General features: G+C 51.0%; 2 protein-coding genes across 2 annotated transcripts; both read left to right on the top strand.

Annotated features, from left to right (window-relative positions):
• Positions 1–5: 5 nt before the first annotated feature.
• Positions 6–1,996, top strand: LOC137462847 (omega-hydroxyceramide transacylase-like). Its single transcript, XM_068173648.1, has 4 exons — positions 6–53; positions 1,021–1,230; positions 1,310–1,370; positions 1,812–1,996. Exons 1-4 carry the CDS (start codon positions 6–8, stop codon positions 1,994–1,996), a joined length of 504 nt encoding a protein of 167 aa, XP_068029749.1.
• Positions 1,997–10,682: 8,686 nt separating this feature from the next.
• LOC137462862 (omega-hydroxyceramide transacylase-like) lies at positions 10,683–15,593 on the top strand. The gene is made up of 6 exons (XM_068173665.1): positions 10,683–10,931; positions 11,592–11,657; positions 12,152–12,361; positions 12,441–12,525; positions 12,943–13,161; positions 15,016–15,593. Exons 1-5 carry the CDS (start codon positions 10,683–10,685, stop codon positions 13,125–13,127), a joined length of 795 nt encoding a protein of 264 aa, XP_068029766.1. The 3' UTR covers positions 13,128–13,161; positions 15,016–15,593.
• Positions 15,594–17,180: the final 1,587 nt, after the last annotated feature.

Genomic DNA, 17,180 nt, shown 5'->3' with positions numbered 1-17,180 from the left:
CCAGGATGGCCAGCTTCTCTGGGCAACCTGTGCAGGGCCTCAACACCCTCCTGGTAAAAAATATCTTCCCTATATCTAAATCTCCGCCCTTGTAGTTACAAATCATCACCCCTTGTCTTATCCTAACAGGCCCTGGTCCATTCTAGTGCATGCCATGATTTCTGTCCTTGCCACCCTCTGAATCCAGACAAGCTGAAATAAGTTTCAAAAAACACCCCTTTTGATTACTGTCTGACTTATCCTGAACATGAAGAGAGCAATTTGAGGCATTTCACAGGTTCCCTTCCTACTTCTCTGCCCTGGCTGTGGGTATCAGACATGGTCTGGTGCCCGTTAGTCTGTGGTGCCAATAACCCAGCTGGGGGGCCCTGTTTTGGCACTCACAGATGAGCCACCCCTCCCAAAGGTAACAGTTTCTGTGGCTCTTCACTCACCTCTGTCCTTCCCATCTCGCCCACAGGCTGTGATGTGCAGTGGCTTCATTCCACTGTATTTTGGGATTTTCCCTCCAACGTTCCGTGGGGTGGTGAGTAGCTTTGTGGTCTGGAGACCCTGTCCCAGCTCAGGCCCAGGGCCCCTCCAGCCTCTGTCCTTTCTCCAGTGGTGGCAGTAAGGATCTTTCTAGCTGTGTTCTACCACCAACGTAGCTCGAGGCTGGCTTCCCCCAGTGTCTGCAGAGGGAAGAACAGGGCCCCACAATCTGCCCTCACTGCAGACAGGACTGAGCTTCTCACAGAATTCTCCATCTTCTCCTGTCCCTGGGGGTGCCTCAGCTCTCTTCTGCTGCACTGTCCTCCCAGTTTGATTGCAGCAGTTTTTTGGGGGGAAGGGAGTAGGGAGGGTGTGGACCTGGAGCACGGGAGCAGCAAGTGGGGCAGTTCCCTGCAAGAGGATCTGTGGAGCCCCAGAACCTCGGTCTGGTGTGGGCCTGGCTGGGGAACAATGCCCACGTTTCCCCGTGTGAACAGCACTGCTCTCCCTGCGAGGGGAAGGCTCAGGGCTCCCTGTTCTGTCTCCCAGCGCTACCTGGATGGGGAGCTGGCCATGTGGAAAGCCGACTTCGTGTCCCGCACCACCATCACCATCTCTGGCTTCGCCGGCGAATACGACATCTGCCCCAAGGATGGCCCCGCTGCCTTCTTGACCTTCCAGCTCTCTGACTGTATCTTACAGATCTCAAAAATGAACATCTGCCGCTTACAGCACATTTTTCAGGTTCCCACACGTCAGGTGAGCAGCTCCTCCAGGTAGCCAGAGCCATGAGCCCCCTGCAGCAGCCCAGCTGCACTGACTGCCACCTCCCTCACAGGTCATGGACCGCTTTTCTATCCAGGGCTACCAGGACATGGTCTCCTTCCTAAAAAGACTGAGTAAGTGGCTGGAAGTGTGGACAGGTAGGTTGGGTGCTTCCCCTACATCCTTGGTTTGCTGACACAAGGTAAGAGATGCTGCCCCAGAGTGACTGGGGCAGAGTAATGCCGGTGTTCCTGGCACTGCCAGGATTCCTTGAGTCCTGGCCTCTCCTGAAGCTGCTTCTGGAGCCACACTCCCCTTTTCTCTGCCACACTGGACATGACAGACCTTTTTTCCAGGGAACACAGGTCCCAGGACCTCTAGACACAAGCGCAGGCTCACATGCCCTGTGTGGTGTTTGATGAGGCCCTGAGGCACAGAGCAGCAATGTTTGGTGATTCCTGAGCCCCGGGGTTATCAGTATTCCTGATTTCCACTCAGCCCAGGTCATGCCTCACACTGCTGCAGACCTGGCAGCTGAGCAACAAGCAGTGAGAGCTGGAATCTCTTCCCACCAGGGGATTTCCAGGTGAATTACTTCGAGGGCTTCACACTTTCCTTGGCCAATGAATCAAATCAGAATGGGGACGAGACCCTGCACCTGAAGCCACAACTGAGGGTTCTTCACTCCAGAGTCACAGGTCATGAGGATGACACCAAAGAGAATCCAGGGATCGGCCAGGCAGCAGATGAGGAAGAATAGGAAGCCCCACGCCGCCTTCTCCACCCCCAGGAAGGTAAAGAACCAGCTCTTCCTTTACCCCATTGATTTTCAAGTGACACTTGCCCAGGGCTGTCAGTGCCCAAAGAGGCTCTGGGGCAGGTGAGAACATCAGGAAGGGGAGAAAGTTCCCTCTCACATCAGGGCTTAGGAGTGAGGCCTCCCACTGAGCCCTCACCCCGGATTTGGGTGAGCATTGAGGACTTCATTGGTGGCTGGCTCAGAAGGGCTCCATGGAGAAGGAGCTCCTTCCATGGAGAAGACCATGTATTCACTCACCCAGGGAGGTAAGAACAGGTTCTGCCCACACACCCCTTCTTTAGGGGTGTCGCAAGGGTTCATGCTGCCTTCGCTGTGCCAGCCAAATCCAAACTTCTCCTTAGGAACTCTGGCTGCAGCCACAGATATACAATGTGCAAGGAAAGCATGTTAGAGCTGCAGGTAAACTTCTTGCTGTATCATTTTCAAGCAACACAAGGCAGGTTTAAATCCAAAACTTATTGTTTTCTGCAATCCCATGCAAAATAATGCCTGCTCCCATTTTAGTTTTGCATGGAAAACCAGTCAATCCACAGCATTTCAGTTTCCAGCTTGTTGTAAGTAAAAAATACAAAGAATCAGCGCATGAAATTCAATATTTACTTCCAATTTACGCTTTATTTTCTCTTTCTTTCCGAGCCTTTCAACGTTTCAGAATTTATCAGATTAAGAAAAATTACTCAGCTTTTTCAACATGAGGATTATTTAAAATGGAGCCACATAAATTAAATGAGAACTGATTAAAGATACAATGAGGTATAGCTAGAAGGTCTAGAAGAAATGAGGAATATAAAGGGGAAAGAATAGGACCGTTACCATTCCAGATCTAAAAAGAGAAGGTTGGAAAACATAAAATGGAAGCAAGAAGGAAATTTCCTTTGAAAACAAGCCAACTCTCGACCCACTAAGAAATGCAGGACACAGTGTTAGGCTGTAGAAGTTGCTTCCCTGGTTGCTTTTTTAAAGGCTCCATCAGTCTGACCGACGTGGAGCTTTTGGAAGCAACACGGTGGGAATGAGGTTTCTTTGGAAGTTGGGCAGCTCTGGGCTATCAGGAATCTCTGCCTCTGCTTTGCAGCTGGGCTGCAAGGTTTTTAACCAGCCTGAGGTGAAAAATTCCTCCTGTGGGAGGAATCAAGACTCATTTGTTAGGCCAGAGAGCAGCCAAGGGGTGAGTCCAGGCTCCCCATCTCCAGAGCAGAAGCACATCACATCTTCCAGTTCTGGGAAGGAAAAGCCCCACTGATCAAGGCCAGGAAAAGGCTCTTTCACTGTTTCTCTGTGCAATGCCAGAACATCAGTGATGCTACCAAAGCAGCAGGGGGATAAACTTGTGAACAAGTTGTACTTGATTTCTTGGACAAGAGTCTGCAGCCTGCAATCCCACGAGGCTCGGGCTGCACTAGCAGGTTATCCACAAGCCACTTATCTGTGTGCCCAGCAGGACAACTGCACAAGGAATTGCACCCTCCTTGGTGCCCAGACTGGAAACAGAGTCTGGCATAAAGCACCTGCAGCCAACAGCCAGAGCCACGGGCAGGACTGGGCACATGCTTGGCTTTGTTGGGCTCAGTTTCATGGATCAGACTCAAGGACTCTTCCCTCTAGACCTGCAGTGGGGTCCAGCTCCAGAGGGAGCTCTGCTGTCTTGGCTTGTCTCCAGACTCTCATCCCATCCACCTCAGGCTTCACATTCCTGCTGAGTTTGAAGCAGAAGGAGACAAGCAACAGGACAGGAGTACAAGGGTAATATTTTGAGGATACCAAAACCGGCTGCCCTTTACACATCGGGAGGAAGGGAAGCGGCTCTGACCAGGCACTTTGTCCCACAGGAACTGCCAGAGGTGTCTGTCAGACTGACCAACGTGGTTTTATTCCCTTTAGGGCCAGGCTGGCCACAGAAGAGCATTTCTGAGCCCGCTGCTGCCTTTGGCCCCAGTTTCTGCTTTAAAAAGGCAATGAGCAACTTGGAACCCAGCCTGAAGGATGTGCCTGACCTGCCCCGAGGAGCACATGGACTGTGCCAGCAATGCCACAGCACAGGCAGGGCCACAGCCCCTGGATGATTCCCATGATCCACCCCTAGAGGAGGCATTCCAGGCTGGTTCTATCCCCACTGGGTGCAGCTGGGCTTCCCACTTTGCTTCCTTGGGGTGCAACAAGCTCCTGCACAAGATGATTCCAATCAATCCCAAACTTTGCCCTATCCATTGCCTCTGGCAAAGCATCCATTGCCATTAGCTCCAAGCTCACGTCTCCAAGAGGAGACAGCACCAGCTCTGCTTGCTTGAAAAGATGAGGGATTAATAAAGCAAAACCCAGCTGATTGGAATACTGAGTTGTTAAATCATTCTTTCTTCCTCATTCCTGCAGGTTTGGAGCGGGAGAATTCTGTGTTGAGACCATTTTAGTTTGGGGATTCCTTGTAGATGGATTTTTCTTAAACTTCTCCAAGTTTTACTAATTGTTTATGATCAAGCACCACATGGGGCAGGTGAGATACACTGGGCATTTCAAACTGTGCTCCTGTTTGTGTCTAAGGTTTGCAGATGCATTTAATGGATTTGGAAGTCCAGTTCCTAGATGAGAACTTTCTCTGGCAGATTTTAATGCCCATTTCAATAGGGTAGCTGCCTCAGGCTGACTGAAATGGTAATATCCGGCCTGGAGGTGGGGATGGTGCTTGCAGCAGCCTGGAGAAGGAGCTGTTGGATAAGTGGGAGGGAGCAGAGCTGCAAAAGCAAATGATGGACTGATTGTTCCTGCCTGGGGAGGCCTGGGTGTCTCTGAGCCTTCCACTTTGCCCTGTGGCAGGAACTGCTGGATTTGAGCAGCCTGCCTTTGGCTGCAGTGCTTGAGAAGTGTAAATCCATCCAGGATGGATGCAAGACAGGAGCAGACAGGATCCAATGCAAACGGCATCCATCAAAATGGGCCAGAAAGCTATAAGGGGACTGGAGCACCTCCCCTATGGAGACAGGCTGAGGAAGTGGGGGCTGTTCAGCCAGGAGAAGAGAAGCTTGTGTGGAGACCTCATAGCCCTTTCAAGGAGCTGAAGGGGCTACAGGGAAGCTGGAGAGGGACCCCTCATCAGGAACTGCCAGGGCAGGACAAGGGTCAGTGGCTTCCCGCTTGGAGCAACCTGGGATGGTGAAGGTGTCCCTGCCATAGCAGGGGGCGAGACTGGATGAGCTTTGAGGTCCCTTCCAACCTAAAACATTCTGGGATTCTGTGATCTACTTTTCAAGTGTCTTTCTGGTATAACCGGGTGATCCTAAGGGTTCACATAGGCTAAAGAATCTCTTCTAGGCTGAAATTCAGTTGGGCCTGCCCAAACACTTTCCAGCTGAAGGAGATCTGCTTAAATATCTCCATATCCTCACCCTAAGGAAGGAATTGAAAGGAGATGAGCTTTAAGGCCCCTTCCTACCCAAAACAGTCTGGGATTCTCCAAATCCTTCATGATTTGGGAGCACCAGCACACTGTGGGTGTTGGTGACAACAAGCCCGGCTTCATCATCAGCATCAGACATGGTCTGGGCTGTGCAGAGAGAATGTAACATCAGCCAAAAAAAAATATTCATAGCAACCACCACAAATTAACAAGCCTTACCTGCGTTTCTAACGGCTCCCACGATGCATGCTAAGGGCCGACGCTTGCAGCGGCCGCCGAGTTGGCAAAGGCAAGAGTGAGGGCAGAAGGAACGGCCAAGCCCCCACAGCGCTGGGAGCCGGAACTGCCGAGCCTTCAGGGGAATGGGAGCGGGAACGGTCGAGCCCTCAGAGCAACGGGAACAGGAACGGCCGAGCCCCTCAGAGCAACAGGAGAAGCAGGCCCTGACCAGGGACACCTAAACCCGGGATAAAGAGGTTAATCCAGGGAATAGAGATTAATCCAGGGAATAGAGATTCACCAGGGAGCACCTGGAGCAAGGCCAGGCTGGACAGGGCTTGAAGGAACCTGGTCTAGTGGAAGGTGGTCCTGACCATGGCAGGGGCAAGAATGAGATGAGCTTAAGGATCCCTTCCAGTCCAAACCATTCCATGAGTCGATGATTCCACAATTCTGTGGAAGCATTATCCTCCTGCTGCTGAGCAGCAGCCCCGCACCAGAGACTCCCAGGCTGTCACTTGGGTGTAAATCATCTAGGCTGAGCTTTTTCCTTTTTCCAAAGTAACCCAGCAGTCCAGCTGCGCCTACATCGTGCAGGACTCCCCCTTGGCTCTGGTGTGTAATTATTTCAAGGCTGGGTTGGACAAGGCTTGGAGCAATCTGGGTTAGTGAAGGTGTCCCTGCCATGGCCGGGGTGGAACTGGATATGGTTTAAAGTTTCTTCCAGGCCAAACCATTCTCTACTACTGAAATGTCTTAGTGGTATAACAGAGTGATCCTAAGGCTTTGGCAAGGCTAAGGAATCTCTTCTGGCCTGAAATGAAGCTGTGCCTGCCAGAACTCCTTCCAGCTGGAGGTGATCTGCTCCAACATTTCCTGGTGCTCTCTGCCCAGGGGTGCAGCTGAGCAGGAAGGTCTGTCCTGCAGAGCCCTGCCCTTGGCTTGAAGCACCAGGCACTGCTCCAGAGCCGGGTGAAGTCACCGTGCTGAAGTCACCATTTCATCTCCGTCAGCGCAGCTCTCGCAGCTGCCCTGGGCAGTGACATCATCACCTCATGTCCCCGGATGAGGTGTTTGTCACAGGAACAGGGAAAAGGTTTCTCTGCTTAATGCTGAACGTAGGATAGGCTGGAGGTTCCTGTGCCACACTCCTGGTAGAAGGAAAGGTAAGTGTGTTGGGGCACGTTCTGGGAGCTGCCAAAGCCACAGAAATACCAAGTAGTGAGGCAAGGTCCAGGGTGCATCATTTCCACTCATTCTTTCCTACCTAGAAGAAAGGTTGCCTGTGACATCACCGGCAAAAGCGTCACTCGTGTTGTCAACTCTGCTACAATCTGTGTCCTGGTGGGAGGGCAGGGATGGTGGGAATGTGCTCCCTAGGCCAGCGTCAGCCCTGCCTGCTGAGGAGGCAGCCACTGGCACGTCAGGAAACATGGAGCAGCCAAGAGGCAACTGAGGGGCCCAGGTGAGCACACACAGGTGAGCAAGTTCAGACCCCTGCCAGAGCCACTCCTTTATTCTGCTCCTGTTCCAGTGCACTCAGCTGGGGAAGTGCCATGGAAACGCCTTGATTAATCACGGACTGTTTAGACACAAATACTGAAACTCAGCTTTCATGAAGCAGAGAAACACAAACTGGTTTTTGCTAAGATTACACTCTTACACGAGAAGATTTCAACCCATCATAGAACTGCATTTTTGCCTTTCTGCACTGGTGTCTTTCTGCCCCTCAGTCCTTTCTTCTTGCCCTGCTGTAGCTGTAGAGAATGGTCAGATTCCCTGTGTTGGACCCTGCAGCATCACAGGGTGTTTCCAATTATCCACGGGAGCAGGAGGCACTGAGGCTAGGCTGGTTTCTTGGGAGGCAGGACTGGTGACATTTGTCCCCAAAGCCAGGATGACAAAATGAGGGACAGATGAGCAGGGTCCCTGGGCTCACAGTGGTTTCTGACCCGGTGATGGGGAAATGCCAAATGCCATGAGGCTGTTTGGCCTGGTAAAACAACAGACTTGAAACACAGGGCATCACTCAGGGACACACACAGCCTGTGTCCCATCCTGGGGCAGGGCAGAGAGAGGCCAAGAAACAGCTTCTGCATTTCCACAGCAGCATTTCCCAATCACTGTTCATGCCACCTGGGTCACTCCTACTCAGATCATCTGGATTGCTGCTTTCCAAAACACACCTTTTTGGAGCCCTGTACCTCACTCTGACAACAACTGCCTCCAACTGCATTTTTTCTAACTCCTTGCTCCCTTTGGAAGACACCAGGGACAGTCCAAGGCTTTGAAAGCCTGGGAGATGTGGCACTAATGCTAGGAGGGAATAAGCAGGTGCACTCTTGGCTTCCCTCTGCTTTTCCAAGATAAACACTGTTTACCTCTTGGTGCTGCAAGACTGGGTAAGAAGGTAAAGCAATGGGATTTACAAACTCTCTCCATATAATTGCACAGAGCTGCAATTAAGAGTAAAACAAGGCCTGTGTGGCGTGATCCGTGGCTTTGGTTTGGGACTGGAGTGCCAGAGCTCTCCAGCTGTATGTGGAAAGCGGCGCAATAATGTGTCACATTTCTAGTTCCTTCTCATGCTGCTGACGGAGAGCAGGAGGCTTGAACACAAGGCTTGAAGCACTGGGAATGCTGGTGCTGCTACCAGACTGGCTCTGGTATTTTCCACAAGCCATGCAAGTGGCCATAAAGGTTTTCCTTAAGCTCACGAGCTTTGTGTGCCTCGCCCATGCATTCCAAAGGCCCCTTCCCTCCTGCACCAGAAGCTGCTTCTGAAGTTGACTCTTCTCATTGCAGTCAATTCTTAGGGGATCCTTGCACCAAAGAGTAGATGGAAAATGATTTCCAGTGCATTTGTCCTCCTGATTAGGCACGGAATATATTTATGCCTCTTGTCTTGAGTCTTCAGTATTCTTTTGCTGCACAGCAGCAGGACCTGCAAGGTGTGTGCAAGGAGCTCAGGGCCTTGGCTCCCGGGTGGTGGCAGACACTGCTCCCATGTGGAATTGGGGCTGGATTAACCTTGCGCTGATGCTTTGGGGTTAGTGGAGCCCACAGCCTTGCCAGCCCCAGCAGGTCCAGCACAGCTGCTCTGTCATCCTCAGGGCTGTTTTGCAGCCCCCTCACAGAGATCATGGCTGCATCCACATCGCTCCAGCACTGCCCTGGCACACAGCAAGAGGGAGAGAAGCATCTCCTGGTGGCTTTGGAAGCATTTTGCCTGAAGATGTTGCTGAGATTTCTGTGTATATCAGGAGAGGCGTGTCCAAGTTGTTATTGTCTGTGCTGGCCACTTTGCCTCTGTCTGGCCCAGCTCTCAGCGCTGCTTTTCCCACCAGCAGCTTCCCAGCGTCTCAGCCAGCAGCAAAGCTAAGAAGGCTTTGCATTTCTCCATGGATAACCAATAAATCCCTGCATTGGTCGGACTTTTTTCCTCCTTCTTTCCTTCTTTATCAACCTCTTTCTCTACTGAAATTTCAGCCATATAGGAGGCAGGTGAAATAATGAGTTGTCACCTGGACTCTGTATTTTTACCCTTTTGTAAGCTAACTCAAGCCCTGAAATTGTGAAACAAGGATAACAACTTGGGTTGTAATTTTTTAGTATCCCAATCACCTGCTCCAAATTCTGTTGTGATTTCTTTAGTAATCCAGCCACCTTCTCCACTCCCTGTGATGGGGTTTGGCAACCTGTTGCAAATGGGGCAAGAGAGTTTTGAGCAGCAGCTTGCAAGACTCTTTTGTGCCAGGGAATATTTGCGGATTCCTACTGCCCAAGAGGCTGGAATTTTGTGCTGGAACTCCAGGGTATTACTGAAGCAGTCCACCACTTTGAGAAGCAGCTTTTCCTTCCCGAAGACTCAGTCCTGGGGCACACCAGACCCCTGGGCTGCTCCCCAACACATCAGTGTGACATGTGGCTGTCCCCATCGCCTGGGGCTGCCAGTGCTCACCTCAGGCACCTTGCATTGCAGTAATCTTATTTTAATGAGCATTAGGACACCACATCATCCACTTCTGCCCACTGCTGCTGTTTCACTGGACCTTTGGCCAGAGGCATATAAGGCAGTGAGAGTGTGGTTGGAAAGAGAACCACAGCTGAGCACTGGCTGGCTCTGGACAACCCATTGAAGCTGTTGGGCAGCTGTTTTCTTGCTGTTGGGGTGCTTGGAGTTAGCAGAGATGCTGAAAATAAGTGGAAAAGAGGGAAGACCTTACTCTATCCTGTTTAGAGGATGTAGTTTCATGATTGTATACCAAGCTGGAGTGTTATCTGCTTTGCAGGACTTGTCTCCGGACATAATGAAATATGCACACAGGATCTATGGAGGATCTTCAGGATCCATTATAGCTACATTCGGATTGTGTGGATGTGATATGGGTAAGGGCTACAGATTTCTGTTTATTTTGTGTCAAAAGAGATGGAATACCTGTGAATTTTGGAGTTCCAAATATTTTTGTTTGCATTATTAGTGGTTAAGTCCTCAGATTTTTAAACTTTATTGGCTTCTAGAATACTGAAAAACATGGGTGAACTAAGCGGCACAGATAAAACAGCGTAGATATAGTCATTGCATCTTATAAACTGAAATACATGGCAGGAATATCTAGTAAAAGAAACAGAGATGCTGTCCCTGATAAGGCATTGGGGGTTGTTGGTAGATTCCCAAAGCACCAAGGAGAAACAAATCACATTAGCAGGGCCACAGATGCAGAGCTAACAGGAGGAAATGTTATACAAAGGCTTCCTGTCCATTGTCTCCCATATCTCCAAAAACTTTTAAGATGCCTTGTGCAGAAAATGGGGAGAAATGGGAAAAGAAAACAAAATATTTCTGCCTCCTTCAGTATTGAAAGTCCTTGGAAAAGTTGTGTCCACTCATGGGAGCTTCAGCCCTAATGAAACACAAGGTCTCTAAATGAGCATTTAGCAGCTGGATAAAATACCCCTTTCCCAGGTGGAAGTGCAGCTCAGAATGCACATAAATAACAATATAAGGGATGTAGAATGATTGCTTTGCTTTGCTTTGCTTCAGATGAGGTACTTCAGTACTTCTTCAGTCGGTTGAAAATCTCTCTCTGGGGGCTGGTCCCTGGAGGAAGGGCACACCGAGTCTTAAGGGAGACCTTAAACAAATTCCTGCCTCCAAATGCCCACGAGCTGGTGTCTGGAAAGCTGCACATTATCCTCACCCGCCTGCACGACTGGAGATGCGTGACAGTGTCCGAGTTTGCCTCGAAGGAGGAGCTGATTCAGGTGGGAGCAGCCACAGCCACCCGTGAGGGAGGAGCTGGGAGACATTTGCTGCCTGGCCATGTCCCACAGCACAGAATCACAGACCGGTTAGGGTTGGACGGGACCTTAAAGCTCATCAAGATCCACCCTGCCATGGGCAGGGACACCTTCCACTGTCCCAGGTTGGTCTCCAGCCCCATCCAAGCTGGCCTTGGATGGTTCCAGGATGGCCAGCTTCTCTGGGCAACCTGTGCAGGGCCTCAACACCCTCCTGGTAAAAAATATCTTCCCTATATCTAAATCTCCCCCCTTGTAGTTACAAACCATCACCCCTTGTCTTATCCTAACAGGCCCTGGTCCATTCTAGTGCATGCCATGATTTCTGTCCTTGCCACCCTCTGAATCCAGACAAGCTGAAATAAGTTTCAAAAATCACCCCTTTTGATTACTGTCTGACTTATCCTGAACATGAAGAGAGCAATTTGAGGCATTTCACAGGTTCCCTTCCTATTTCTCTGCCCTGGCTGTGGGTATCAGACATGGTCTGGTGCCCATTAGTCTGTGGTGACAATAACCCAGCTGGAGGGCCCTGTTTTGGCACTCACAGATGAGCCACCCCTCCCAAAGGTAACAGTTTCTGTGGCTCTTCACTCACCTCTGTCCTTCCCATCTCGCCCACAGGCTGTGATGTGCAGTTGCTTCCTCCTACCGTATTTTGGGATTTTCCCTCCAACGTTCCGTGGGGTGGTGAGTAGCTTTGTGGTCTGGAGACCCTGTCCCAGCTCAGGCCCAGGGCCCCTCCAGCCTCTGTCCTTTCTCCAGTAGTGGCAGTAAGGATCTTTCTAGCTGTGTTCTACCACCAACGTAGCTCGAGGCTGGCTTCCCCCAGTGTCTGCAGAGGGAAGAACAGGGCCCCACAATCTGCCCTCACTGCAGACAGGACTGAGCTTCTCACAGAATTCTCCATCTTCTCCTGTCCCTGGGGGTGCCTCAGCTCTCTTCTGCTGCACTGTCCTCCCAGTTTGATTGCAGCAGTTTTTTGGGGGGAAGGGAGTAGGGCAGGTGTGGACCTGGAGCACGGGAGCAGCAAGTGGGGCAGTTCCCTGCAAGGGGATCTGTGGAGCCCCAGAACCTCGGTCTGGTGTGGGCCTGGCTGGGGAACAATGCCCACGTTTCCCCGTGTGAACAGCACTGCTCTCCCTGCGAGGGGAAGGCTCAGGGCTCCCTGTTCTGTCTCCCAGCGCTACCTGGACGGGGAGCTGGCCATGTGGAAAGCCGACTTCGTGTCCCGCACCACCATCACCATCTCTGGCTTCGCCGGCGAATACGACATCTGCCCCAAGGATGGCCCCGCTGCCTTCTTGACCTTCCAGCTCTCTGACTGTATCTTACAGATCTCAAAAATGAACATCTGCCGCTTACAGCACATTTTTCAGGTTCCCACACGTCAGGTGAGCAGCTCCTCCAGGTAGCCAGAGCCATGAGCCCCCTGCAGCAGCCCAGCTGCACTGACTGCCACCTCCCTCACAGGTCATGGACCGCTTTTCTATCCAGGGCTACCAGGACATGGTCTCCTTCCTAAAAAGACTGAGTAAGTGGCTGGAAGTGTGGACAGGTAGGTTGGGTGCTTTCCCTACATCCTTGGTTTGCTGACACAAGGTAAGAGATGCTGCCCCAGAGTGACTGGGGCAGAGTAATGCCGGTGTTCCTGGCACTGCCAGGATTCCTTGAGTCCTGGCCTCTCCTGAAGCTGCTTCTGGAGCCACACTCCCCTTTTCTCTGCCACACTGGACATGACAGACCTTTTTTCCAGGGAACACAGGTCCCAGGACCTCTAGACACAAGCGCAGGCTCACGTGCCCTGTGTGGTGTTTGATGAGGCCCTGAGGCACAAAGCAGCAATGTTTGGTGATTCCTGAGCCCCGGGGTTATCAGTATTCCTGATTTCCACTCAGCCCAGGTCATGCCTCACACTGCTGCAGACCTGGCAGCTGAGCAACAAGCAGTGAGAGCTGGAATCTCTTCCCACCAGGGGATTTCCAGGTGAATTACTTCGAGGGCTTCACACTTTCCTTGGCCAATGAATCAAATCAGAATGGTGACGAGACCCTGCACCTGAAGCCACAACTGAGGGTTCTTCACTCCAGAGTCACAGATCATGAGGATGACACCAAAGAGAATCCAGGGATCGGCCAGGCAGCAGATGAGGAAGAATAGGAAGCCCCACGCCGCCTTCTCCACCCCCAGGAAGGTAAAGAACCAGCTCTTCCTTTACCCCATTGATTTTCAAGTGACACTTGCCCAGGGCTGTCAGTGCCCAAAGAGGCTCTGGGGCAGGTGAGAACATCAGGAAGGGGAGAAAGTTCCCTCTCACATCAGGGCTTAGGAGTGAGGCCTCCCACTGAGCCCTCACCCCGGATTTGGGTGAGCATTGAGGACTTCATTGGTGGCTGGCTCAGAAGGGCTCCATGGAGAAGGAGCTCCTTCCATGGAGAAGACCATGTATTCACTCACCCAGGGAGGTAAGAACAGGTTCTGCCCACACACCCCTTCTTTAGGGGTGTCGCAAGGGTTCATGCTGCCTTCGCTGTGCCAGCCAAATCCAAACTTCTCTTTAGGAACTCTGGCTGCAGCCACAGATATACAATGTGCAAGGAAAGCATGTTAGAGCTGCAGGTAAACTTCTTGCTGTATCATTTTCAAGCAACACAAGGCAGGTTTAAATCCAAAACTTATTGTTTTCTGCAATCCCATGCAAAATAATGCCTGCTCCCATTTTAGTTTTGCATGGAAAACCAGTCAATCCACAGCATTTCAGTTTCCAGCTTGTTGTAAGTAAAAAATACAAAAATCATCGCATGAAATTCAATATTTATTTCCAATTTACGCTTTATTTTCTCTTTCTTTCCGAGCCTTTCAACGTTTCAGAATTTATCAGATTAAGAAAAATTACTCAGCTTTTTCAACATGAGGATTATTTAAAATGGAGCCACATAAATTAAATGAGAACTGATAAAAGATACAATGAGGTATAGCTAGAAGGTCTAGAAGAAATGAGGAATATAAAGGGGAAAGAATAGGACCGTTACCATTCCAGATCTAAAAAGAGAAGGTTGGAAAACATAAAATGGAAGCAAGAAGGAAATTTCCTTTGAAAACAAGCCAACTCTCGATCCACTAAGAAATGCAGGACACAGTGTTAGGCTGTAGAAGTTGCTTCCCTGGTTGCTTTTTTAAAGGCTCCATCAGTCTGACCGATGTGGAGCTTTTGGAAGCAACACGGTGGGAATGAGGATTCTTTGGAAGTTGGGCAGCTCTGGGCTATCAGGAATCTCTGCCTCTGCTTTGCAGCTGGGCTGCAAGGTTTTTAACCAGCCTGAGGTGAAAAATTCCTCCTGTGGGAGGAATCAAGACTCATTTGTTAGGCCAGAGAGCAGCCAAGGGGTGAGTCCAGGCTCCCCATCTCCAGAGCAGAAGCACATCACATCTTCCAGTTCTGGGAAGGAAAAGCCCCACTGATCAAGGCCAGGAAAAGGCTCTTTCACTGTTTCTCTGTGCAATGCCAGAACATCAGTGATGCTACCAAAGCAGCAGGGGGATAAACTTGTGAACAAGTTGTACTTGATTTCTTGGACAAGAGTCTGCAGCCTGCAATCCCACGAGGCTCGGGCTGCACTAGCAGGTTATCCACAAGCCACTTATCTGTGTGCCCAGCAGGACAACTGCACAAGGAATTGCACCCTCCTTGGTGCCCAGACTGGAAACAGAGTCTGGCATAAAGCACCTGCAGCCAACAGCCAGAGCCACGGGCAGGACTGGGCACATGCTTGGCTTTGTTGGGCTCAGTTTCATGGATCAGACTCAAGGACTCTTCCCTCTAGACCTGCAGTGGGGTCCAGCTCCAGAGGGAGCTCTGCTGTCTTGGCTTGTCTCCAGACTCTCATCCCATCCACCTCAGGCTTCACATTCCTGCTGAGTTTGAAGCAGAAGGAGACAAGCAACAGGACAGGAGTACAAGGGTAATATTTTGAGGATACCAAAACCGGCTGCCCTTTACACATCGGGAGGAAGGGAAGCGGCTCTGACCAGGCACTTTGTCCCACAGGAACTGCCAGAGGTGTCTGTCAGACTGACCAACGTGGTTTTATTCCCTTTAGGGCCAGGCTGGCCACAGAAGAGCATTTCTGAGCCCGCTGCTGCCTTTGGCCCCAGTTTCTGCTTTAAAAAGGCAATGAGCAACTTGGAACCCAGCCTGAAGGATGTGCCTGACCTGCCCCGAGGAGCACATGGACTGTGCCAGCAATGCCACAGCACAGGCAGGGCCACAGCCCCTGGATGATTCCCATGATCCACCCCTAGAGGAGGCATTCCAGGCTGGTTCTATCCCCACTGGGTGCAGCTGGGCTTCCCACTTTGCTTCCTTGGGGTGCAACAAGCTCCTGCACAAGATGATTCCAATCAATCCCAAACTTTGCCCTATCCATTGCCTCTGGCAAAGCATCCATTGCCATTAGCTCCAAGCTCACGTCTCCAAGAGGAGACAGCACCAGCTCTGCTTGCTTGAAAAGATGAGGGATTAATAAAGCAAAACCCAGCTGATTGGAATACTGAGTTGTTAAATCATTCTTTCTTCCTCATTCCTGCAGGTTTGGAGCGGGAGAATTCTGTGTTGAGACCATTTTAGTTTGGGGATTCCTTGTAGATGGATTTTTCTTAAACTTCTCCAAGTTTTACTAATTGTTTATGATCAAGCACCACATGGGGCAGGTGAGATACACTGGGCATTTCAAACTGTGCTCCTGTTTGTGTCTAAGGTTTGCAGATGCATTTAATGGATTTGGAAGTCCAGTTCCTAGATGAGAACTTTCTCTGGCAGATTTTAATGCCCATTTCAATAGGGTAGCTGCCTCAGGCTGACTGAAATGGTAATATCCGGCCTGGAGGTGGGGATGGTGCTTGCAGCAGCCTGGAGAAGGAGCTGTTGGATAAGTGGGAGGGAGCAGAGCTGCAAAAGCAAATGATGGACTGATTGTTCCTGCCTGGGGAGGCCTGGGTGTCTCTGAGCCTTCCACTTTGCCCTGTGGCAGGAACTGCTGGATTTGAGCAGCCTGCCTTTGGCTGCAGTGCTTGAGAAGTGTAAATCCATCCAGGATGGATGCAAGACAGGAGCAGACAGGATCCAATGCAAACGGCATCCATCAAAATGGGCCAGAAAGCTATAAGGGGACTGGAGCACCTCCCCTATGGAGACAGGCTGAGGAAGTGGGGGCTGTTCAGCCAGGAGAAGAGAAGCTTGTGTGGAGACCTCATAGCCCTTTCAAGGAGCTGAAGGGGCTACAGGGAAGCTGGAGAGGGACCCCTCATCAGGAACTGCCAGGGCAGGACAAGGGTCAGTGGCTTCCCGCTTGGAGCAACCTGGGATGGTGAAGGTGTCCCTGCCATAGCAGGGGGCGAGACTGGATGAGCTTTGAGGTCCCTTCCAACCTAAAACATTCTGGGATTCTGTGATCTACTTTTCAAGTGTCTTTCTGGTATAACCGGGTGATCCTAAGGGTTCACATAGGCTAAAGAATCTCTTCTAGGCTGAAATTCAGTTGGGCCTGCCCAAACACTTTCCAGCTGAAGGAGATCTGCTTAAATATCTCCATATCCTCACCCTAAGGAAGGAATTGAAAGGAGATGAGCTTTAAGGCCCCTTCCTACCCAAAACAGTCTGGGATTCTCCAAATCCTTCATGATTTGGGAGCACCAGCACACTGTGGGTGTTGGTGACAACAAGCCCGGCTTCATCATCAGCATCAGACATGGTCTGGGCTGTGCAGAGAGAATGTAACATCAGCCAAAAAAAAATATTCATAGCAACCACCACAAATTAACAAGCCTTACCTGCGTTTCTAACGGCTCCCACGATGCATGCTAAGGGCCGACGCTTGCAGCGGCCGCCGAGTTGGCAAAGGCAAGAGTGAGGGCAGAAGGAACGGCCAAGCCCCCACAGCGCTGGGAGCCGGAACTGCCGAGCCTTCAGGGGAATGGGAGCGGGAACGGTCGAGCCCTCAGAGCAACGGGAACAGGAACGGCCGAGCCCCTCAGAGCAACAGGAGAAGCAGGCCCTGACCAGGGACACCTAAACCCGGGATAAAGAGGTTAATCCAGGGAATAGAGATTAATCCAGGGAATAGAGATTCACCAGGGAGCACCTGGAGCAAGGCCAGGCTGGACAGGGCTTGAAGGAACCTGGTCTAGTGGAAGGTGGTCCTGACCATGGCAGGG

The sequence above is a fragment of the Anomalospiza imberbis genome, chromosome 26 (assembly GCF_031753505.1).
Source record: "Anomalospiza imberbis isolate Cuckoo-Finch-1a 21T00152 chromosome 26, ASM3175350v1, whole genome shotgun sequence".
Taxonomy (NCBI): domain Eukaryota; kingdom Metazoa; phylum Chordata; class Aves; order Passeriformes; family Viduidae; genus Anomalospiza; species Anomalospiza imberbis.
This window is presented reverse-complemented; position numbering and strand designations above follow the sequence as displayed.